Raw genomic sequence first — 21,880 nt, 5'->3', positions numbered from 1 at the left:
AGCTCCGTGATGTTCCCGCCGGTAACGACTATGGTTACCGCGGCTCCAGTCGCCAACAGACACTGTAAGTGTCTTTCACTTAGATACCGTTCAGTCGTTTATACCATAACTTGATCTTACCCGCTGACCTTAGCACCTCGGTCACTATTGTAGCCGGGACATTTATCATCACTGCAACCCCAAGCCGTATTCCAACACCATCTAATGTCGCAATTAGTCTCACATCCTTCATATAATTATTCACCGTGGAGTCAGATGTCAGGTGTACTTTTGCTACTCCGAGCCTGAGGCCGCTACTGATGGAAATCAGATTCGCACATCCCCATATACCACTGGTTTCAAACCGCCAGATCTACACTGCCGCCGTCTTATCTAACTCAGGCTGGAGTGGTGTCTACCATTTCGGAAGAAGGGTATATGCTTCAATGATTCTTGATATCTTGCGACATATAAAGACACTACACTACCTTTGGTAGCTTGAGGGGAAAGTATCAGATGACGTTGGTATAGAATCTCATCAGCCGCTCTCGCTTATCCACTCGCAATTCAAATTTCAAACTATGACAGCTGGATCTTAATGCAATTGGACATATATACTTTGTCGAGTCAATCAGATGACAATGTACATGTGTCGAGAATTATATATGTGAGTTCAAATTACCCGAAACATTTTCTGTCTTTTTTGCTGACGAAGCTATTCAAGATTCACAACAGACTTGGCGTGTTAGCCTTCTTAAATGTTACCGAATATGAAGTGAAGGTTAGGTCTTGACAAACTGCGTTATGACGAACTATTTTGACCGAAAGGGAATCATGTTATGACTCACTGTAAACGTCCTCGGCCTTCCCCAACAAATGTACTTTGATCCAAAGTGGGAAATATTCGCTCTCCATGACGACTTCACTACCGCCCATTGATGAAAATGTTTCACAGTCAATAATACTGGATCATTTCTTCTTCTTCTTCTATATATGAACCTTGATATATAATGGAAAAACAAGACAAGATGACATCTGGTCTCATCGTTCGGCATATTCGACTTCCCAACTGGATAATTTGAATTATGTTGTTGATCCTCGGATGTTTACATTGCAACTGTAAAGTCTCTCCGACGGTTGACACGGGAATCTTAATTCAGATTGTTGTCAAGTCGTTGTTGTCGTTGCTTTTTTCTTATTTTGTTATTTGAAGACCACCGCTCATGGCATGGTTCTTAAGAAATTTATTTTAAGGACTCGGACCGAATTTGTAAATGGCGAGTGAGTGAGAGGTTAAAGTACAACGTAATTCTACACAATAGTGTACCGGTAATTAAGCCATGACATACACTGTGGGCGTGGGCTCTTCCTTGACTTGCATACACCAGTACCATTGAACCAGGTTTTACAATGTATCGATTCCATCATTTCTTGAGTCGCATCTCACCACACTCGTTCACTAGTTGAAACTTGACATACAAAAACGCCAGTAGGTAACGGCGTCGACCTATCATCATTTCGTATGTGTCAACATAGGAAACCTTTACAAGGACGACTCACAACTCCACTTTTCAGCAACTAAGTCATCAGAATATACGCACACTGGGTTAAATCTATTTTTTCTATCACTGGCTCTTACACAAAATCACTTGTAGAGTCCACACAAAATAATCGTACTAATGTACATCCTGATTCACCACTGACAATAACCATGGATCACGGATGCATAAATGACAAAAATGATGACCTTCGGTCAATCCTCCTCGACCGAACTCAAGATTCATCAAACGATCCATCAACCTGAAACTCGTCATCAAAATGTTTAAAATATGTTATTATTGATACATATAGATACACGTCAAATATGTTATTATATATACCCTTAATCAGACAGTTTTTCCTTTGACCTGTATATCAATATCAGAAGAAACTGATGCCTGATTCGTCGAATATATCCTCGCCGGTTGAGTTAACCGAGAATCGGAATACTCTTGTTGTTGTCGTTCAGTGAGACTGGTCATATATTGACGCCATCGAGGGAGAGTTCCTAAAGTGGGAAGGGTATTGGTTTGTTCAAAGAGGTTGTTGGGAGTGGTTCGGGCAGAACGGGAAAGGTGGAGATAGATTTGTAACATCATCAAAGTGAAAACGATGCCCTGGTAAAAATTCAGAATGTCAGGGCATGTGAACAGACTTAAAGAGAATAGAAAACTGACCACCACGGGAACGAAGATTTCCAAGACGATGTAGACTGCGGGGGTTTTCAAGGTGAAAGTGATTATCAAAGCGACGATTTCGGATACGTAGAGAAATCCGCTTTCAATGGTTGCGCTGATGATGGGGTGGAATTTGCGAATCACTCGGGACTTGGAAGCGGTAGTGTAGATTTTGAAAACGATAGCGGCTGGAATGGGGTGAGAAGAAGGGATGTGAAGGAGAAAGTAAAACAACCAAACCTGAGCAGAGAGTGTTGATAGCTAATGTGAGGGCTAAAAAGATGGGTAGCCAACGACCGGGTATATCAAAGAAAGCCTGGTCTTCTTTGGCATAGTCCTTGATTGCAACTCCAGCAACAGCTATTGCCTGTGTCAAGAACAGGTTGTGTAGGAAGTTTTTTGAAACGCATACCGGTGTTGAGGATGAGCGGTAACAAACCGACCATAAGAACGACCTTGCGGTGGCTGTAAATGACATAGCACCGCCAGATCTGGATATAATGAGGGGAGAGATGAATTGGGTGAGGGAGGACAGACCATGATACCGTCTCCAACGAGAGCCTGGGCGACAAACGTGCACGTTTTTACAATCTGGACGGGATGGGTAAAGTCTTCATAGTACTTGGAAGGGTTCGGCTGTTCGCCGAACTTGGCATCGGGGTGCATGATAAATGCTTCGATGGCGCGGACGACGGCGAGGATGAGATGCTTGGGCAGAGTTGAGAAGGAGAATGGAGAGCGGGGAAGAGAGACGTACTACAGAGGCGAGAATCATCATGACGATGGATGCAGGTGCGATAACAGTGCGATGTGAGGGGCAGGTGAAGGCGGGGTGGAAGAGCATGAAGCAGAGAATAACGAAAAGCGTGAAGAAAATGCCTGTGAAAATGGAGAGTGAGCACAGGGCAGTCACTAATAACGAAGCTGACCATAGAACAGCGTTTGAAAGAAAAGGGCGAGGATGTACGCCTCGGGCACATCGAAGCCCAGAGCCATGCTCGAGCCACAATCCAAGTCTGCTATTTAACACTCGGCTTTTTCCCACACCCTTTGCTTCTCTCCACCACATGCCGCCCCCACTCTTCCCCATCCTCGCCGTCTTGGTCGTCGTCGCCGCCCTCGTCGCCTGCACTGCCTTTCTCGTCCCCAAGGGCCCCAACCAGGTGTACGTGTTCTGCTCGTCTTCCCTTGCACTTTTCTCACCCGAGCCCTCTAGCACCATCCGAACCGCGCTCATGCTCACTTTAACGGCTGCATATTTGATGTGGATGATCACCTATTTGGCACAGCTGCATCCCTTGATTCGTACGTATCCTGCTCATGTCGTTGCCATGTCCTCATATATAGAACAGAACCCGTTCATACAATAAAAACGGAGTGAACAAGTCCCTATCCCTTAATCCGCCTCCGCTCTTTGTAGTGTAATTTGCATTCCATTTCAATCTACGTTTGCTATCAGTCGCGCCAATCGGCTTCCCCTGCTTCGTTAGACGAGCCCCAATTGTTGTTCTCACTCCATTCGTTCCCTGTCTCTAGCTCTGAATTGTTCCACGAGAATTCTCCATCTGCCCTCGCCGAATCCTCAAACACCCTTCCCTCCGGTTCCCATTCCGGCGGTATATAATCCAAGCTGGACTCGCTGTTTGCCGACCACGGTGGTACAAGGTTAGTAGGTCCCCCGAGTCGTTGAATCATCCATATCTTCTCGTCGTTACCGATACCTCCGTCTCTCATCACACTAAGGCTTTCGCTCTCCTCGGCGGCGCGGATCAGTAGCTCAATCCAGCCCCCGCTGGCAACCGATATCTCCGGTTCGAACCAAAGCTCCTCTACCCTCATAAATGTTTCGTGAAAGTGGTCCATTTTCTCCACCACCGCCTCTGCAACATCCACTAATGACTTTGGTTTTTGAGATGAAGGATGTGACCGGTGAATATGCTTGGAAAACAGCTCGTGTTCCTTTGACGGCAACGCGAGTTTGGTTACGACCTCCCGGCCGCGACGGCCCCGTTCGCAATCCTGCATTGTATTATTCTTCTTAAAACATGCCACGGAAGTCGCGTAGCCAAGTTCTTTCTCCCTGCCCCATGGGTCAGGTTGCACCGCGCGACCAACGCCCGATACCTCCACCGCGTAGCCCCACTCCTTTGCGGTTTCGTCACACCACTCCCGAAACTCCTCAAAGGTCCACTCAAATTTGTGATCATCATGACGAAATATGCGATCAGTACGTCCAGTTGGGTCAACAAAGCCTTGACGCGCCGATGTCGGTGCATTTGGAGCTGTAAACCTCGAGTTGTAGGTATATGATGGCGTTGTGATTAAGAGAAATTCAGGATGATACACTCCGAGCAACACGGGCGCGAATGCAGGAACTATTTCGGGTGGTAGGTGTTCAATTCTGTTTGTCATTTTAGTTCGAAAGATATGATATGAAACGTTTTTTGTTTTGCTTACACTTCCATACTAACAATGCATTCTATATTCACAAATTCTTCATTTACGACTTCAAGTCCTCCTTGCCATAGTTTCACTTCGAGTTCTTCCCAACGGTTGTGGTGGATGTGGAATTGAGAGAGGGGTATGTCGTCGGATGAGGGTGCTGTACTGCGTGCTGCGAATTCGAGATCGGGTTGGGAGATGTCGAGACCGTGGAGGTGAGAGATGTGGAGATTGGGGATTGGATTTCCGGTGTATCCTGGTTCTGAGTTTTTGGGTGGGAGGATGGAAGGGGGAGGTGGAGAGAGCCATGATGCTGCTTGGGAGAGAGGTGAAAGGAGTTGACCTTCACCACAACCGACGTCAAGAACCTTTTTTTTTTTTCAATAAGCACGTTAACTTTAAAGGTATTTCTATTGGACGTACTTGGGTGATGGATTCTTTGCGAAGGAGGTCTAAGATCCAGATACGTCTTTGGAGATATAGTTCGGGTTGAAAGGTGACTTTGAGTTCTTGATCATAACCATCTTCGGGTATGATGTCCATGTGTTCTGTTTTTGATGTACAAAAACTTATGAAAATCACAGCGACTGAGATGTGTTCTCGTTTTGAAATTGAGTTAGGGATAGGGATAGGGATAGAGAAAGTAGAGAAAGATGATGGAACAAAGGGTTTCTATTATCTTCTTGATCATGATGGAGATAGAACCACACTAAACCCGCTTGAGAGGAACGTAAACGGTGAGAGAGTTTTTCCGTTGTTTGCCGAAAACGTGTTTTCTTTGACCGAAATAGCGAGGGTTTTTTGGAAGATGCTTCGTAGGTATGTTTCGTTAGCTTTGGATAGAAAAGAAGGGGGCGCATAATCCTACTTCATAAAATGCTACACTTATTAAAATTGACCAAATTATTAGACTTCCGCAGTGTTTTGTTTTTTTGGTTGGAAGAAAAGTAAAATAGATCATACTAAACATGAGGAGGTTTTGGAAAATACAATTGTACTTTTTGTATGCAATTCATACTTTTTCAGAAATAAAGAGTTAAAGTATGAATCGCTGTGCAACTTCGTTGACGTTGTGACCGTGAAGGAGAGATGCAAGTTCCCTTCAAATATACAAACTCTCTCGTGCAAAGGTAACCGAACCTGAACTTTCCTTTTACAGACTCATATTCTATTTTTATTTGTGGCTGTGGCTTCACTGGGTTGGGAATACAATGCTCGTTGTTTGAGTGTAAGTAGCTGTACCACAACGTCTAGCAGAGTACCTCCAGAACGAGGGAGTGCATCTTTCCTTCTCTCTCCTAACCCTCGCACTGAACTCATTCAATGACGCTCGACATTTATTCATGACACAATCAGAATCGAATCCTGGCGAGGCACTAATTTTGGGCTCGCTGAATATATAAGCAGAATAACATTCTCGGTCAATGATAACCGGTGTCACAAACGTAAATGGAGAAATGAAGTGGCCATATTTTTTAACAAAGTCTCGTCCAAGCGAGACCAACAGTTAGTAGGTAACTCAAAAGATTCAGTTTCACTATCTGGAGTTACACCGTGATCCTCATTGGCTCATTGACTCCAGCCATCCACGATGCCTTGATATGCGGGTTTCTTCGCCAAATTCTTTTCAATTGTCAGTACGCTTCTAAAAGGGGGTTTATATCGAAAAAGCTCACTTCATCCCATGGGCAAGCGGCTCCTTCACCATTGAAAACTCCTGGAACCCAAGAGTACTAAGGGGTGTAAATACATGCGGTTGCGACATCAAATCAAAACAACCCACCCTATCAGTCCAATCCCAAACTGTAACACCGACGCAGCGGGAAACAGCCTTGCATGCCCGAATGACGGTCCGATAATCTTCTTGCTGTTGCTCAAGCTTTTGCTGTGTGACAGGAAGTGTCATTCTGATATCAAGCTCAGTAATTGCGACTTCTACTCCGAGGTTCGCAAAGTTCTGTAGATTTTGCTGTATACTGGAAGGAATTTGGCCAACAATCAAGTGAGCTTGTACGCCGATGCCGTCAATGGGGACGTTCTGCTGTTGAAGGCTCCGGACGAGATTAATCATGCCAGTGGACTTGGCCCCGGTACCTTCAATGTTGAAATCGTTGATCTGCGCGTAGTTGAGCAAACTCGTTCAGATTCGACGAAGGTGCTTACATAGAGCTTCGTGTTCGGGTCTGCATTACGAGCGGCTCGGAGTGCTGTGGCGATATAAGCGGTCCCAGTCTTCTGGAAGAAGACTGATTGCCTAAAGCTGCCATCCTCGTTGAACGGCTCTAAAAATTGAGTCATGTCGGATCAAGTAGAAATATTAAACCTGAGTCGAACCATTGACTACATCCCAACTGTCTATAGGGCGCAAGTTGATGAGTAGCGAATGAGGCTAGTTTGACAGATTGTACTAACACCTATTAAAGATAATTCGTCAGTCCTTGACGTTACTGAAAGAGGTTCGAACGTACATTTGACCCCTGTAATGGGAGACTAAAGTCGAGCAGTGGTTTTGGACAATGCTAGGTGGAGTGAATCAAATTTTGAACGTTGATATGGGTTCAAGTGTCGGGCACCTTAGAAGGGTTGAATTGTCAAAATTGCCAGATGTGACCCAGTTTGGAAGCTGCGAGTGCCAAACACAGGTGTGCCCTAGACGGCAGTCAATGACGGGATCCAGCAACAGTAGATTATACTATTCAAGAACCTCTGAGAAGCTGCCCACGGTTTCGGGCCATGTTGGCAACTGTGTCGCCATTTGAAAAGGTGAAAGTTCCTCGGGAGGGCTCCGTGGCGTCCTGAGATGAAGTTATAACTCAAGAGTGTTTTTTAGACCATAGAAACGGTCGCACCCATTTCATACTGTTTCCCTACATGACTTATCAGATAGCGAGCTCCATTGATCCACGGTATATACTCACCGCGGTGATTTGATTGAAATCTGCCGTGTTACCGAGTTGGGCAACATACGGAGCATCTCCCAATTCAGGATTATCGGTTGCAGTACCAAAATATTTCTTTCCAGCTCGTACGGCAAGCGTATTGAGTTGGCAATAGCCTGTCGGCAGTATAGCGAGAAGCATAAACGCGACGAGATACATTTTGACTTAGCGATTATAGGGCAACAAGAAATGAGAGGTGGAGGTACCCTGCTTCCAGACGTTGACAGCTAAGCTATTAAATAAACACTCTTCCAGAAATAACACATGTCATGGGAATGTAATTCTGAGCGGCGTAACCAAAGTGAGGGAATAGTTCACCCCCGCCAGGGATTTGCCGAGTGCATGGTGCTTCTTGCTTGTCATAAGAATTATGGTCGTAGGTCACCGGTCATTGGGCATGGTGAATGAGAAAGAATACCTTCACAAGTGGAGTCGCCGCAGTCAAAAGTCCTTGTTAAGGTAAACTCCTCCAGCCCAGGGATAAATTTCGCGAGAATTTCGCATTAAACTTTATTTCAATAACGCCGAGATACCTCTACACTGGACGAGGAGATTCTCCGTTGCCACAATCGAATGCGAATACTGGTCACAAGGAACCGTGGTTTGGTTGAATTATTCTTATTGAAGGAACTTGGAATATGGGACATCGTAGAGAGTAGTAGATCCATCCAAAGGCATGTATGTAGATTTCCACCAGGTCCGGGAGTTTTCTCGTATTCTATCGATACCGATCATGAGCACCAGCTGGAGCGATGCCTCCGAGAATGGACAAGATACTCGAGCGATAGCACCCGGACGAGACGAAAAAGCCGGTGCAAAGCACCTTGGTTCGTTCTAGGGGACGGGAACGCGGGCGAGGAGACGGAAAAGCTCAACCAAGCCCGAACTTTTGTGTCCACAGAATTGTTCTGAGGAAACACGCAAAAAAATGTCATCGATGTTGTATATTGTTGATTATATAAGTATCATCACACGCCGGCTCGGTAACGTGGGTCAAAAATAGCTTTCACGTTCTCTGCTCGATATTTGTCCTTTCACGATGTCGCGTCCTTCTAAGCCATTGACTGTGGCCCGTCTCAACGATGCAATCCTTGGCTGCTTTGGTTGTTTTCAACCTTCAGCAACTTTGAACCATCTGGTGCGCTTTCTTGGCACTTGGGGTGGAAGCGAGTGAGTAGTCTCCTGCTTTGGGTCCATTCAGTTTTGTTTGATGCCTTCCTCAGTAAACTTTTCATGGTCAGTAGTAATTCAATCTTTTTAATCAATTTCAAGTGACTCCTGACCCTAGGTTATTCAATATACCATCAAACTCATTGTGCCTTTCCTTCGATTGAGAGCTCGATTGCAGCATCGTGCGGGCTTGCGCCATGAACCGATCAGTCGCGCGGCAAATGCATGTGCCAAATTCGACAATATGCTGGGTGATTCTCGCACTCTTTGGCGATTTGTGGGTTAGTCATATCACCTCCTTGCGCGCTTTGAGTTCATCTATTGATCCTACATATTGTAGGACTCTTACCCATTTTGCAATGGTTGATCTCTCTGGAGAGGAACCAACAGCCCACTCGTAATATCCATGTCATTGAACGCTTGCAAGGTTGGGCCATGTTGGCCTATTACCCCTTGGAACATTTGTACTACCTGAGCTCCCATGGGATCATCCCAAACACGGTCAAAAACCCTCTTCGGTCCATCTCTCGGAGGAAATTTATTAGACTCGACCCGAATACACTCGGAATATGGTCTTGCCGATGCTGGGCACTCTATGTTGTATTGCAGTTCTTCCATCTACGGGAGAACCGCCGGTTATTACGCTCGAGGCAGAAAGCTTTACGAAAGGCGAAAAGCACAGGCTTGACACCTGCAGAGAAGGAAGAGCTTACACAGCGTTGGGATGCTTGGTGGTCTGAGGTTGTCGTGAACCTCGGATATCTGCCATTAACTATTCATTGGTATGTTCACGCTAATGAAAACTTCGTGTCGTCAATTAATATTCTGTGGCGACAGGTCACTCAAGAAAGGGTTATTCAAAAATGAGGTAAGCTTTTGGTTTCGAAATCCATCTTCGTTCCTGTCCTGAAAATAAATCTCAGCTATGGACCGCTATCTTTGGACTAATAGCCGGCGTTGCCTCGTTTAGAAGTGGATGGCGTGCGACTGCTCTCCCTTCCTCTCCTACTTCGGGAAAGAAGGATGAAGGAGATTCTCCCCCCGCCACGGGATACGACGTTCCATCTTGAAGGATACCCAAGCGCTATGTATCTCTTAGAAGCTGTCAATGCAAAAAAGGATTCAAAAAAGAGCAATGATGTGCATTCTCTTTATATCAGACTCACTGTAACCAAGCATCTCTGACAATGGGGTCCCTGTCTTACCTTTCACGTTACCTTTGACTCAGTGAGACCATGATTATCATGATGTCAAGTATTTCCCTTACAGGTTCTGGAACCGTACCTTGGCTCTTATCGTTTTGAAAGCTCCACCTTCTTATGACCATGGCTCGGGTAACACTGAAAGCCTACACGGCTCAGTGAGGACTTTCTAGATAGTGACTTACAATCACTCAAGAAAGGCGTAGTCGCAACGATTATATACGGATAATACGCGTATCGAATACAAGGAAAGGATGAGGGAAAGGGGAAGATCTCACTGTCTATATGTACGTGTCTTATTTCGCTTGCCTCGCGCAAGCTCCGGAAACCGATACTAAGATTTTATAGCATTTTTCTGATTGTGATTATGAATATGAAGGGTATGTCCTCATCCGACGTCCGTTGTGGCAGGGAGTAAAGCGTCAGCTAACAATCTCATTCATTTACCCTAGGTATGTCTGATGTTCCAACCTGGATTCTACCGATTACGGATAGAAGCAATGGATTCCCGCGTTTCTGCTGGACCGCTCACTCTGGACCGCCGAAGAATTTACAACGAGGCTCCCATCTCCAGACTATTCCGGTGCCCTTTTCGGGACTCGAACCTAGACCGCACCCCTATCCAAATCCTGTTCAACCCAATATGATGGGGGCCTGTCACTTGCACATTGAGGAACCATGCGTGTCCAAAGACAAAGCATAAATAGAAGAATAGGGTCTTGACGTCGCAAGGACACTTCCGAGGTAACTCCAGCACGGATGATGGAAAATTTGCGTCCTGTGTTCTCAGGTAGGATGAACAGCTACGCCCTGTAGCTGCGCGTCCAGCTATAAGGATAAATAGTGGCTCGTTTAAAGTGAATTCATTCAGAGATAAATATGAAGTTTCTTCGATGTGGCGGTAGACCGAGGCGGAAGATCTTCTCTCCGCCGTTTCAACTTGACAAAGACTATAGCGCTTGATCATGAAAACACTAATCCAAATCAATACTAGTTCATAATTTCGTCTTGTTCTATGTGAACAGGCCCGTATAGCAATTTCCGTCGGCCCACGAAATTTCAGGCTCTTCAAAGGTCAGCAAAGCTTGGATCTCTGGCACCGGACAGAACTGAACCCAGCATATGGAGCAAAAAGATCAAAATTCTTCTCCCAGTCTCTAACAGGGATAACATGTTGCCCACGAGCTTGTAAATCATAACACATACCCTTTAAATTACTTGACCCCCTGTGTCAAGCGACGGTGACTCAAACCGTCCGAGACGCTAATTTTAAATGTTGCGATCAGATAGGGTCAAACACAAATCAAATTAGACGAGTCGACGACATGTAACCTCATGATCATGAAGCGGTGAATGGGAGTGAATGGGTCGATGTCTTGTGGGATACTGTAGTACCCCCTTAACATCAATTGTAGATAGTCAATACGTTGCTAAAGCTCCATTCGGATGGCAAGACACGCGAAGGGGTGGATCTATGAGTCTGGCTGAGTCTGGTTGGCTCTATTGCCGTGACTCGTGGACCAAAGCCTGGGTCACCGTTTCCGCTTGATTGACCACTGCCATCGATCGACGCTAAGCAGTGCACGGTAATGTCCGCCAATTTACAAAAGAATTACCCAAATCATTACCATTGGAGTTGTCTTTTGATCCTCGATTGCCTCCGCTGCATGAACAAGGACCGAAAACTGTTCAACATTGTGTTAGCCTTGAATTCAGATTCCTGTTCAATGAGCATGTAATGACATATGTACTTGGACAACATTGTGAGATAATACGGTGTATTGGCATGAGTCTCATAAGGTCTCATACTATAGTCTCTGGATATCAAATCACGAATGATGGATACACAATAATAGTAAGGCCCAATCAATCACAGCCGTTCGTCCAGTGGATATCCATGATCCAGTGGACCTGGATGAACACGACATCCATCATGTTGACGACACTGTGGTTGAGGCACACGACCTATGTACACCACCCCTTGTCTTTCTGCATTGAACACTGAGTGGAAACTTCAAGTCCTTGCTTCACTCGAGCATCCTAATTAAGCTTCAATATAAGACGTTGTGGATTACCACATGGAGAGAAGATTCGTGAGTCAGTCCGTCTTTTCGGTCTTGGGGCCGACGTCCGACGTCCTGCTTGGGTTTCTGAATGAGTTTGATCATGTCAAAGATAGGGGCCTCCATAGAATGACTCGTGCCTCTTTTTTGAATAGACGCTGTATGGCAACTCCAAACTCCGAGCTACACTGCCAAGTCAAAAAAGAGACCGCGTTCTGCGGCTCTCCAGATTTGTCTGCTAAACCGATCTTTGCAGCCCCTGAGAGATAGTACAGTTTCTTATTTCAAACGTGCAAGTCTTCTTGATGTATCATTTATAAAGCTCTGCCTCGTCCGGTGCAAGCAGTCGCAAATCCGAATTGCTTCTTGGACTTCTTGTTTCTATCTTCCACCTCACCTTGTCCGCCTACCTCATGGCTGAAGCAACTAGAACCTATGATATCATCTTTGCTGGAGGCGCGTCTCCCTCATTGATTGTCTTTTCCGGCTCGACTAATTCATGGACAGGAGGAGCTGTGGCTTGTATTATAGCGGCACGACTAGCCGTGGCAGACCCAAGTCTGAAAATCTTGGTATGAAAATACATTTCATTCGACTGGATATATATGTTGATGTGGGTATCAGATTCTCGAAGCTGGACCTCACTCCAGGAATAACCTGGATCATGTACAACCAGCGCGTTTTTACCCCGCCCTTATACGCTGTGGGGAAGCATTCACCCCACACGTACCGAAAGCGAACCCGAAGCTCAATGGTCGCTTAGCTCCTACCGTAACCGGGCGATGCCTTGGTGGCAGCTCCGCCGTCAATTGTGCGCCCACTGTTCTGCCCTTGTATGCTCTTCATAATTAGTTGCCTTTTTAGTCATGGTATACTGTCGTGCGGCTGCCTCTGATTACGACGATTGGGAGACCGTATACGGGAACAAGGGTTGGGGGTCGAAAAGTTTGATCCCGCTACTCAGGAAGGTACGCACGTAAGCTTGTAGAAAAGCCGTCCGTTGCTGACCGTTCATAGGCCGAAACTTACAAGGGTGTATCTACGAATGACACTCATGGAAAGGCAGGTCCCCTCAACGTTTCCTTCGCCACGGCGGGCCACAACCTCGCCAACGAATGGCTTGGAGTCACCGAATCGTTTGACCAAGACCGAGGACAAATTGATGATTTGAATGCTTTGTATACTTGCGATGGATATGGTGTAAGTTCATCTATATTAGCGTCAGCACTTTCACTCACTTTGAAACTATGTTAGCGATGGGCAAGGCAAGTTGACAGTGAACACTTAATCCTTACCATATCTAATGCTGCATTAGGTTCATAGATGGAAAGACTGGGAAGCGGTCGGATGCGGCATCTGCCTACATTTACCCGATTCTTGATACGCACAAGAATTTGGATGTACAAGTTAGGAAGCGTGTTGTCCGCGTCATCTTCGAGTGGGTACTATGGTTGAAACTCGATGTCGCTCTGTATACTGATTTCCACCAGAGGGAAACGCGCCGTCGGTGTTGAATACGTGGATGACGAAGGTGATCACGCACATGCCTTGCAATCTCCCTCGGTTGCTCGTGCTTCACGTTTGGTTGTTGTCTGTGCCGGGGCCTTTGGATCGCCTGCTATACTGGAAAGGTGAAGAAAGCGATACCTGAAGTGCGGCATTCGCTGATTGATTCAATAGATCTGGGATCGGTTCCACGAATATTTTGTCTAAGAATGATGTTCAGCAGATCGTTGACCTTCCTGGCGTTGGTGAACACCTCATGGGTCTGTATTGACATTCCTCTAGTGATGGTCTCTACTGACAGGACTTGCAGATCATAATGGCGTATTCCCACACTACTTTGCAGAAGACTACGGAGATACTTTAGATGACATCTGGTGGGGCAACGAAGCTGAGGTTAAACGTCCGTGATAATTCATTCGTCCTATACTTTCGCTCATCCTGAACAGCATTTGTTGATCGATGGTCTCAAACGGGACAGGGTCTTCTTGCCCACAAGTCAGTCCAGTTTGCATCCATGAAGAAGGGTAGATTCTCATGTTTTGTTCCATACAGCGGTATGGACGCAGGAATTCGTCTTCGTCCAACCGTCGACGACTTGAAGGAAATCGGACCGTCGTTCACTAAACGATGGAATGAATATTTTGCGAATGCGCCTGACAAACCAATCATGTTGATGGCGATTATCACTGGGTAAATATCAAGTCTATGAAGGAACCTATCCGACTGATAACCGCACCAGGCACCTTGGAGCGGCTCCCACTGTTCCTCGCCAGAAGCTTTATAATGTCTGTTTCTACACAGTAGGTGACACGTATTTCGATATTGATCTACGTTGACCGGGATTATCGCTAGGCTTACCCCATGTCTAAGGGTTATACACACATTACCTCTGGTGTTAATCCGTATGCAGTCCTTGATTATGATCCTTGCTATTTGCACGAGTAAGCGCCTGCCGCCCGAAGAGCCGAAGCTCGCTGATGCATGGATTCCAGGGAAGCAGATCTTCATGTCTTGCGATGGGCGTACAAGCACTCTCGTGAACTTGCGCGCCGTATGCCCGCCTATCGAGGAGAGCTGGCTTCTAATCATCCCAAGTTCCCTGAGGGAAGTGAAGCAGCCGCTAAGGCCTCGAATCGGCCTGTCCCAATTGATGCCCCCAAAATCAAGTACACTGAGGCGGACGACAGGGCTATTGATGAACACATCAAAGACATCAGTAATTGCCCTTTCATTTACCCACAAAATTTCCTTAACTAACACAAATTGTAGTGTCTACTACTTGGCACTCTGTAAGTGCTGATGGTACAGGTTCGATCCTTGAAAAGCTGATGTGTATGTTCTCTAGGCAGGCACGTGTGCGATGAAGCCTCGTGAACAGGGAGGCGTCGTTGACGACCATCTCAACGTTTATGGAGTCGAGGGTTTGAAAGTTGCGGGTGCGTGCTCTCTGAGAATCGCATATTAAAGTTTCACTTAACAAATTTTGTAGATATGAGTATCGTTCCCGGAAACGTGTCTGCGAACACCTACAATACTGCGATTGCAGTTGGAGAGAAGGCTGCTGTTATTATCGCGCAAGAATTAGGGATCAAAGGCGTAGCTGAGAGTGACTGAGAGAAGATTAGGAAGGACGATTTTTCTCAGCGTCCAGTATGATTGGATACGAGGTGCTTTATGTCTGCATGTCAAAACGGGATAGCCGCTGTGTCTTTGTTGGATAGGCAACACATGGAATTTATTCAATTTTTAGCCTGAGGATTAATATTTCTCGCTCAGTTAGCCAAGTTACGCGTTCGCGAGCCTTAAGCGGTTCAACCCATAGTTGGTGCCACGCCCTCTAGTTCGACTTGTTTTGGTTCAAAAATTCAAGCATCGAGTCTGATAAAGTGCAACGTCGTTCTACTGGTATGGTAGATCCTATTGGCGTCGTGCTTTCCAATTTATCCCCCGGTAGGGGAGTATAGGCTTGGAAATTTTCCTTTTTTACTAGCTACGTTTTTATTATAATAGCTCCGCTAAAAACAAAACAAGAATGTAACAGTAGCTAGCTAACTGACTATAAGAATATGTAAATATACAATATAGAATATAAAATGGTATTTTTAATGAGATATTCCTGTTAAGCCATTCGGAGATTGAGATGATCATAAATCAATCGATTGGTTTTCCAAAAATACCGAAAGAAATCAGTGTCAGCGGAAGGCTGTTGGTGACTGAGGTACTGGTTTACGGTTTAACTAAGGTATATGTACTTCAGCATAAACGACCGTAGAAGAAGATCTATAGTACTGGGTAGATGTTTGAAGTCGTGACTGTATATTTAGATTGAAAATTCAAAAATAGAAAGGAAGACCAGAAGAAGAAACGTGGTTATCGGTTCTGTCTCGTACCTTCCCTTCTAGATCTAAGCCAAGGAAACCTGCATTGCGCGACATGGGAATTTTCGGCGATTTACTGACGTTGTCCGCACCCTTTGGTACGCTCAAGAGGCGTGAAGGATATCCCCCGTCGCCAATCGCCAATCAATATTAATCTTGCTGCATAATGAGTATTCACAAGGAGGCCCCTATTTTTGGCCTGATCGCTCTCCATTTATACTGCTACAAAGTCTTTCTGCTTCGATCATGCAGTTTTTGTTCCAGAACTATGTATAATTGCTCCTTTTCTACTATGCACGTTTTAATTCAATAAGTTCAGCAAGGAATGAAAGGGAATGAAGACATAAGATAAAAATAGATATCGGGTACCAAAAAAGGAAGTTTAAGGTTCATCACCTTTGATTGAGAGCCGGAGTCAATCAATCCAAGAAATGGTGTACGATTATCTTTCGAACAAAGGGGTCAAAAACCATGTGCCAGTCTTTACTAGGAATAATACACGGCCCATGACTCGCGAGCCGAGCCTGTAAATCATACAGCCTTACGTCTTCCCCCTCTGATTCAAAGCCGCGACGATTCATGGTGCGCGACATTGGAATGTTCGGCGGTTTACCGAAGTTGTCCGGACGCTCGGATATGTTTGCTAATCTCAGATCTACAGTGCGATTCCAATAGAGTCACTTGCCAAGGAGAAGTTTATTCAAAACGGGCATATGAGTCTTTCCGTGGAGACTCCCCTATCTTGACATGGTCAACTCGTTCAAAAGCTTTAATCTGCTGATGATCTGAGGTCTCTCCTCCTGCTCTCTTCTGCCTAACAACGACGGAAGAATGTTTGCCCCTGCAATATACAACCTCAGACCTTAAAGGAAAGGATCTCGAGTGGTGACAACGCGGCTTGTAGTATTCGCCACTTAACCACGTCCATGTCAATGCAGAAAGACCATAAAGCAAACCGGTGATTGTGTAAATCGTAATCACCGAGCGGAGTAATAGATCGACGAAGTTATATAGCCATCCGAATGGAGTTTTTGTATCTATCTAGGAAGTTTACTCACTAATAGGAATCCATGATGGACGTTAAGGGGTTATCCCACAAGACATCGATCTGCCGTCTCATGTGGCCTGCTTTGATTAGCATGCAGATGCACCGGTTGTGATTAAGTGTCTTGATGCACCATATAGGCTAAAGCTCTATCCCCGCGCAGTGCAAGGAGTTGAAATTTTGAAAGCCCGGATCAGTACTTCATTATTTTCCACATTACCTTGTCCGCTAATGGCTGAAGCAACCAAAATCTACAATGTTATCTTTGCTAAGGGTGCGTCTCTCTCGCTAATTGTCTTTTCCCGCTTGATTGATTTATGGACAGGAGGACCTGTGGCTTGCCTTATCGCGGCACGGCTGGCCGTGGCAGACTCAAGTCCGAAAATCTTGGTTTGAAATTGCATTTTGTTTGACTGGGGGTATATATGTTGATGTGCGTATCAGGTTCTTGACGCTGGACCTCACTCCAGAATAACCTGGGCATGAACAGCCAGCACGTTATTACCCGGCTCTTATACGCGGCGGGGAAATATTCATCCCCCACATACCGAATGCGAACCCGAAATTCAATATTTGAAGCCCCGTGAAAGGGAGGTGTCGTTGATGATCATCTCAACGCTTATGAAGTCGAGGGTTTGAAAATTGCTGGTGCGTGTTGTCTGAGAACCGCATACCACCTTCACTTATGAGCATCATTACCGGAAACGTGTCTGCGAATACCTATGATACTGCGATTTCAATTGGAGAGAAGGTTGCTGTTATTATCGCGGAAGAATTTGAAATAAAAAATATAGCTGAGAGTGACTGAGAATGAAAATCGGGAAGGACAATTTGCTTCGTGTTCAGAATTATGCCGTACGATATGAGGGATGGCTGCTGTGACTTGACAATGTCATGATCAATATATCACTCCTTGCTTGACCGATCTCGGACACACGGAATTTCAAAATTTCGACCCACCGTTTAGATTGATCTCATATTGCAAGTGCCCCACAGAAGAGGCTCGCATAGATCACTGGGGGCTATGTGTAGATGGACACGATTTAATTCTATTTTTGTGCGAAGTAATAAGTAGAGTATTTATCATTCTCGCCCAGGTAAGCAAGCTACGCGTTCCTACCTTTATTTGAGCCAGGCCAACCGTCTTTGTGGTCGAGCCCTCCGATTCGGCTTGTTCGAGCGCAAAGGATTCAGTCAAAGTCTTGAGCCAGATAAAGTGCGACATTGGTATAATAGATGCTGTTGGTTTCTGTTGGTTTCTGCTTTGGCAGTTGAACCGTTTGGAGATCGAAACGCTTAATTTAAAGATATGGGAGTAAATTTCGATCACGATGGATTATAAGCTTGGTGTGAACGTTTAGTATAAACGACGGTGAAATCAAATATGAATGTAGGGTTTGTTAGAGGCCATCAAGGCCATCATTATTTGACGCGCTACGTCACGCGTTCATGGCTCCCACGCGCTCTTCACGTTCCGCGTGTTTCTCATTCCTCAGCGCTCAGCTTTCTTGACACTATGTCGCTTTGGGTGGACAAGGTGCTCCTTATTATCTCTCAAATACAACAGCAACACGTCTGACAAGCCTGTCCAGTACCGTCCCAAAAACCTCCAGGAGCTCCATTACCACCATGCATTATCAAAGCGTTTGAAGTCATTGGTTAGGCCGTTTCACTGCCATGCGGAAAGTGACTCGTGATTGAGCCTCAGTCTAGGCCTCTGGGGATTTTCCACATATACTATTCTATGGTCCTTCCGGCGCGGGCAAAAAGACTCGTATAGCTTGCACGCTGAGAGAAATCTACGGGCCTGGAGCCGAAAAAGTGAGCTCATATGACCTTTGGGGGATACGTACTGACCTCCCTGAAGCTAAAAATCGACCAACGAATCTTTCTTTCGCCTTCTCGCCGTAAACTAGAGATCAATTTGACCCAGAGCAATTACCACATTGAGATCACGCCCAGGTAACATGCATGTGTTTCTATCACGGACTCTTTGTTTCGTTTACTCAAAACGAATTAGTGAAGCCGGAAATTATGACCGAGTTGTTATCCAAGAGATTCTGAAAGAAATCGCGCAAACACAGCAGGTTGACTTGAACGCCAAACAACGTTTCAAAAGTGCGTTCGCCGAGATAGGAAACATCTACGTTTTGGTACTAATCCCATTCAAGTTGTTGTCATAAACGAAGCGGATTCGCTTTCGCGAGATGCTCAAGCTGCACTTCGACGAACGATGGAAAAATACATGTCGAACATGCGAATTATACTTTGTGCGAACAGTACTAGCCGTCTAATTGCTCCGATCAAAAGTAGATGTCTATTGGTACGAGTAGCGGCACCGAATGCGGACGAGGTACGCCAAAACTGTCTCGCCTCATATGTTAGTTCGAATCTGAGATTTCTCATAGATGGCCGCTGTACTCAACTCCATTGCTGGCCGAGAAAATTTTCAATTACCTGAGGAAGCAGCAAGACAAATTATTGAAGATTCAAATGGGAACATGAGAAAAGCACTTTTGGTTATGGAAGCCCTGAAAATGCAGTCGTGAGTATTGTTTGTTTCGCTTGGAACTAGGCGTGTATGTATTGAAACTCTTGGTTATTAGACCAAATCTGACAGGCCCACTGACAATCGCGAAACCAGACTGGGAAACCTATTGCCATAAGGTTGCTGATCTGATCGTTTCTGAACAATCTCCCTCCCGAATAATGGAAGTCCGCAACAAGTTTTATGAACTTCTAAGTCACTGCATTCCTCCCACAGTGATCCTCAAGGTATTCCGTTTTACCCATTAAGTAGCTAATCCACATGACACATCAAACTAACTCTGCATTCTTAGACTGTCGCCGAGCGTGTTGTTGAACGCGTGGATGAGAGTCTGAAAGCCGATATCATGCATTGGGCAGCTTTTTACGTAAGTTATTTGTGGTATCTACTGCTGTGTGGTTCACCTCAAACATACACGTGTTCGCAGGAAACGAGGATGCGGATTGGAAACAAGAAGATCTATCACCTTGAAGCTTGGGTGGTCAAAGTGATGAGCCTCTACAAGGTGCGGTTCACTCAGCTGGCGATCGCAAAGCTCGAAACTGATTGTTTTCTACACCCAGCAATTCTTCTATGGTTTTGACATGAGCAGTTTCGATTAGTTCGGGTTTGTGGGGTAGTACACGGTATCGTCTCGAAAAGACCCGTGAGTCAGAGGCATGCTCCACCAGGAATCCTGGCAACATTGTTTGTACGAGGATCGCGTTACTTCATGAGATCGCATCTTGGTCGTTTCTCTGCGAAGAACCTTCTTCTAAAAATGAGCAATTGAGTCCGAAAGCCTGGACTCAACCCCCCAGAATGGTGGCCCCTGAGCATCTGTCGTCAAAGCTAAGATTGCGCCCAGAGATTGGAGAAAATGTCAGAAATTCCGTAAAGCAGGAGGTACAAGTGTACACATGCTCCGTCTAGTTCTTATCTCTCCATTCTCTACACGTCACCTTTCCCTGAGATTGATTAGTTGGCGATTGGAATCCGAACCTTGAGCCTAACGAAACGAGTTTATGGAAAATTGTAGCAATGTTGAATATGTCAGAGACTATTATCAATACAGGCGATCGAAAAGGCCACAGGGTCGTCAAGTACATCAGGAGATCACAGCATCGTACTCCTCTTGAAGTGATTCCAGAAAATCCAATAACTAGAAAAGCGATAGAGATGTGTTCAGGCATTAACCGGAAATAGTTCATTCCGAGAACAAGGACTTACTCTTTTGTGGCGTTTTTCACCCAAGCTTCTCCCTAAATCCGTCTTGAGATGATCGTGAATGAGAAGCAGTTTGTCATGGAAGTGATGAACGGCAGACGCGGGGTAAGCGGTATCTTCGACTGGCACATACAATGTTCTAAAGTACAAGGGGGAAGAAAAGAAAAAAAAGGATTAATTTGTTTACTCGACTTGGGCCGTCTCCTTCGGTGGGAGGTATTTAAAAATCAGATTTATAAGGAGATGAACTGACCGATTGGTTATAGCGCTGTATGCGGCGCAACGCATGATTCCTTTGAGGATCAAAATAGGTTTTTAGTGTTGTACTTCTTCGAATGGGGGTGCTAAGCCCTCCTGACAGAAGCACCCCCCCTCCCCTCCCTCCCCCCCCGGCCTTATCAGCTTCGAGTTCCAAAACCACACAAGGCTAGTTGGTTTGGTACCCATCTCGAAGACTCGGGTGTAATATACATGTCAAAAAAAAAAAAAAGTCATACGTACCAAAAGCACCTATGGCATCTAAACGATCGGCATCTTGTACACAATGGAGTTCAAGGCACGCCTCATGCCAATCTGACCAAAGTCCTTCTTTTCGGAGTTTTTTCTCGTTGGACCAGGAGACATTTGAGACGATTTTGGATATGAGTTTTGCTCGGCCGTCTTGAATTAGATCGAGGCTGTGTATGGATGCTATGGATTTGAATAAAGGGAGGAAGTAGGTGTAAGGGTCTTCGGCTTCAGCAGGGGTAACATATTTTTTATCTAAAACGTCATGAAGTAATGAAGCTGTAATGTGGTGCGGGTTGTTTGATGAATGAAGATCAGGCGGATCCGGAGAGGATGAGAAGTTAGGACGAACCCAGCTCGACTACCAAAAGATCGGGCGGTACCGGGAGAGATCTAGCGATTGTAAGAGCCGTCTTGCGAACGCGATGAACTAAGTATATCGAAACCCTCGAATTTTTTAGTGGCTGAGGGTTGGCAGAAAAGGGTTGAGTAGTGAGTACTGACCGTGATGTTTGTCATGAGAAGGATCGTAGCGCGCCATAGTGTCGATCATGATTTTTTCTGCAGCATCTATGACGGCTTGCTCTTGCGGAGTGGGATACATTGCAGAAATCCTGGTTCGGACGCGAGGGTCATGGATTGATGAATTGATGGTTTTTGATGGTTTGATATTCCCATG

At 45.5% G+C, this 21,880-nt stretch overlaps 7 protein-coding genes across 7 annotated transcripts; 3 read left to right on the top strand and 4 right to left on the bottom strand.

The window, feature by feature from the left end:
• Window positions 1–1,865: 1,865 nt before the first annotated feature.
• AGABI2DRAFT_177409 (hypothetical protein) lies at window positions 1,866–3,432 on the bottom strand (the record flags this gene model as incomplete). Its single annotated transcript, XM_006459412.1, has 7 exons — window positions 1,866–2,135; window positions 2,196–2,383; window positions 2,436–2,555; window positions 2,608–2,686; window positions 2,733–2,903; window positions 2,953–3,074; window positions 3,243–3,432. 7 exons carry the CDS (start codon window positions 3,430–3,432, stop codon window positions 1,866–1,868), a joined length of 1,140 nt encoding a protein of 379 aa, XP_006459475.1.
• A 115-nt stretch (window positions 3,433–3,547) lies between these two features.
• AGABI2DRAFT_177408 (hypothetical protein) lies at window positions 3,548–5,180 on the bottom strand (the record flags this gene model as incomplete). The annotated part of the gene is made up of 3 exons (XM_006459411.1): window positions 3,548–4,596; window positions 4,653–5,005; window positions 5,061–5,180. 3 exons carry the CDS (start codon window positions 5,178–5,180, stop codon window positions 3,651–3,653), a joined length of 1,419 nt encoding a protein of 472 aa, XP_006459474.1. The 3' UTR covers window positions 3,548–3,650.
• An 811-nt stretch (window positions 5,181–5,991) lies between these two features.
• AGABI2DRAFT_191440 (endo-1,4-beta-xylanase) lies at window positions 5,992–7,776 on the bottom strand. The gene is made up of 10 exons (XM_006459410.1): window positions 7,556–7,776; window positions 7,487–7,504; window positions 7,342–7,432; window positions 7,211–7,286; window positions 7,102–7,156; window positions 6,972–6,990; window positions 6,801–6,919; window positions 6,421–6,753; window positions 6,314–6,370; window positions 5,992–6,260 (listed from the first exon to the last, which is right to left on the bottom strand). The coding sequence occupies exons 1-10, from the start codon at window positions 7,733–7,735 to the stop codon at window positions 6,207–6,209; spliced, it is 1,002 nt and encodes a 333-aa protein (XP_006459473.1). The 5' UTR covers window positions 7,736–7,776; the 3' UTR covers window positions 5,992–6,206.
• Window positions 7,777–8,603: 827 nt separating this feature from the next.
• Window positions 8,604–9,958, top strand: AGABI2DRAFT_191439 (hypothetical protein). Its single transcript, XM_006459409.1, has 6 exons — window positions 8,604–8,746; window positions 8,800–8,812; window positions 8,865–9,027; window positions 9,087–9,528; window positions 9,584–9,614; window positions 9,670–9,958. The coding sequence occupies exons 1-6, from the start codon at window positions 8,616–8,618 to the stop codon at window positions 9,814–9,816; spliced, it is 927 nt and encodes a 308-aa protein (XP_006459472.1). The 5' UTR covers window positions 8,604–8,615; the 3' UTR covers window positions 9,817–9,958.
• Window positions 9,959–12,341: 2,383 nt separating this feature from the next.
• Window positions 12,342–15,273, top strand: AGABI2DRAFT_191438 (hypothetical protein). The gene is made up of 18 exons (XM_006459408.1): window positions 12,342–12,467; window positions 12,519–12,583; window positions 12,636–12,822; window positions 12,876–12,979; window positions 13,029–13,211; window positions 13,266–13,276; window positions 13,327–13,449; window positions 13,502–13,642; window positions 13,692–13,777; window positions 13,828–13,917; window positions 13,964–14,012; window positions 14,070–14,207; window positions 14,257–14,317; window positions 14,370–14,458; window positions 14,510–14,733; window positions 14,787–14,806; window positions 14,863–14,953; window positions 15,007–15,273. Exons 1-18 carry the CDS (start codon window positions 12,425–12,427, stop codon window positions 15,129–15,131), a joined length of 1,830 nt encoding a protein of 609 aa, XP_006459471.1. The 5' UTR covers window positions 12,342–12,424; the 3' UTR covers window positions 15,132–15,273.
• A 3,137-nt stretch (window positions 15,274–18,410) lies between these two features.
• Window positions 18,411–20,259, top strand: AGABI2DRAFT_191437 (hypothetical protein). Its single transcript, XM_006459407.1, has 11 exons — window positions 18,411–18,477; window positions 18,533–18,598; window positions 18,654–18,761; window positions 18,808–18,902; window positions 18,961–19,058; window positions 19,112–19,293; window positions 19,349–19,485; window positions 19,547–19,715; window positions 19,781–19,855; window positions 19,916–19,993; window positions 20,052–20,259. Exons 1-11 carry the CDS (start codon window positions 18,457–18,459, stop codon window positions 20,088–20,090), a joined length of 1,068 nt encoding a protein of 355 aa, XP_006459470.1. The 5' UTR covers window positions 18,411–18,456; the 3' UTR covers window positions 20,091–20,259.
• Window positions 20,260–20,494: 235 nt separating this feature from the next.
• AGABI2DRAFT_218720 (hypothetical protein) lies at window positions 20,495–21,857 on the bottom strand. The gene is made up of 6 exons (XM_006459406.1): window positions 21,706–21,857; window positions 21,554–21,631; window positions 21,196–21,480; window positions 20,948–20,987; window positions 20,698–20,833; window positions 20,495–20,629 (listed from the first exon to the last, which is right to left on the bottom strand). The coding sequence occupies exons 1-6, from the start codon at window positions 21,803–21,805 to the stop codon at window positions 20,576–20,578; spliced, it is 693 nt and encodes a 230-aa protein (XP_006459469.1). The 5' UTR covers window positions 21,806–21,857; the 3' UTR covers window positions 20,495–20,575.
• Window positions 21,858–21,880: the final 23 nt, after the last annotated feature.

Source organism: Agaricus bisporus (genome assembly GCF_000300575.1).
Source record: "Agaricus bisporus var. bisporus H97 unplaced genomic scaffold AGABI2scaffold_3, whole genome shotgun sequence".
NCBI lineage: Eukaryota > Fungi > Basidiomycota > Agaricomycetes > Agaricales > Agaricaceae > Agaricus > Agaricus bisporus.
This window is presented reverse-complemented; position numbering and strand designations above follow the sequence as displayed.

Bases quoted from the DNA above. Each gene is read 5' to 3' on its own strand.
- AGABI2DRAFT_191438 (XM_006459408.1), top strand. From the start codon at position 12,425: ATGGCTGAAGCAACTAGAACCTATGATATCATCTTTGCTGGAG. The intron at 12,980-13,028 runs GTACGCACGTAA...GACCGTTCATAG, and splicing joins TGATCCCGCTACTCAGGAAG to GCCGAAACTTACAAGGGTGT. The intron at 14,807-14,862 runs GTAAGTGCTGAT...TATGTTCTCTAG, and splicing joins TGTCTACTACTTGGCACTCT to GCAGGCACGTGTGCGATGAA.
- AGABI2DRAFT_191440 (XM_006459410.1), bottom strand. From the start codon at position 7,735: ATGTATCTCGTCGCGTTTATGCTTCTCGCTATACTGCCGACAGGCTAT. The intron at 7,157-7,210 runs GTGCCCGACACT...CACTCCACCTAG, and splicing joins GACAATTCAACCCTTCTAAG to CATTGTCCAAAACCACTGCT. The intron at 6,371-6,420 runs GTGGGTTGTTTT...TACACCCCTTAG, and splicing joins TTTGGGATTGGACTGATAGG to TACTCTTGGGTTCCAGGAGT.
- AGABI2DRAFT_191439 (XM_006459409.1), top strand. From the start codon at position 8,616: ATGTCGCGTCCTTCTAAGCCATTGACTGTGGCCCGTCTCAACGATGCA. The intron at 9,028-9,086 runs GTTAGTCATATC...TACATATTGTAG, and splicing joins CACTCTTTGGCGATTTGTGG to GACTCTTACCCATTTTGCAA. The intron at 9,529-9,583 runs GTATGTTCACGC...CTGTGGCGACAG, and splicing joins CTGCCATTAACTATTCATTG to GTCACTCAAGAAAGGGTTAT.
- AGABI2DRAFT_218720 (XM_006459406.1), bottom strand. From the start codon at position 21,805: ATGTATCCCACTCCGCAAGAGCAAGCCGTCATAGATGCTGCAGAAAAA. The intron at 20,988-21,195 runs GTACGTATGACT...TGATCCTCAAAG, and splicing joins AGATGCCATAGGTGCTTTTG to GAATCATGCGTTGCGCCGCA. The intron at 20,834-20,947 runs GTCAGTTCATCT...CTTGTACTTTAG, and splicing joins TACAGCGCTATAACCAATCG to AACATTGTATGTGCCAGTCG.
- AGABI2DRAFT_191437 (XM_006459407.1), top strand. From the start codon at position 18,457: ATGTCGCTTTGGGTGGACAAG. The intron at 18,599-18,653 runs GTTAGGCCGTTT...GCCTCAGTCTAG, and splicing joins CAAAGCGTTTGAAGTCATTG to GCCTCTGGGGATTTTCCACA. The intron at 19,294-19,348 runs GTACGCCAAAAC...GATTTCTCATAG, and splicing joins CGGCACCGAATGCGGACGAG to ATGGCCGCTGTACTCAACTC.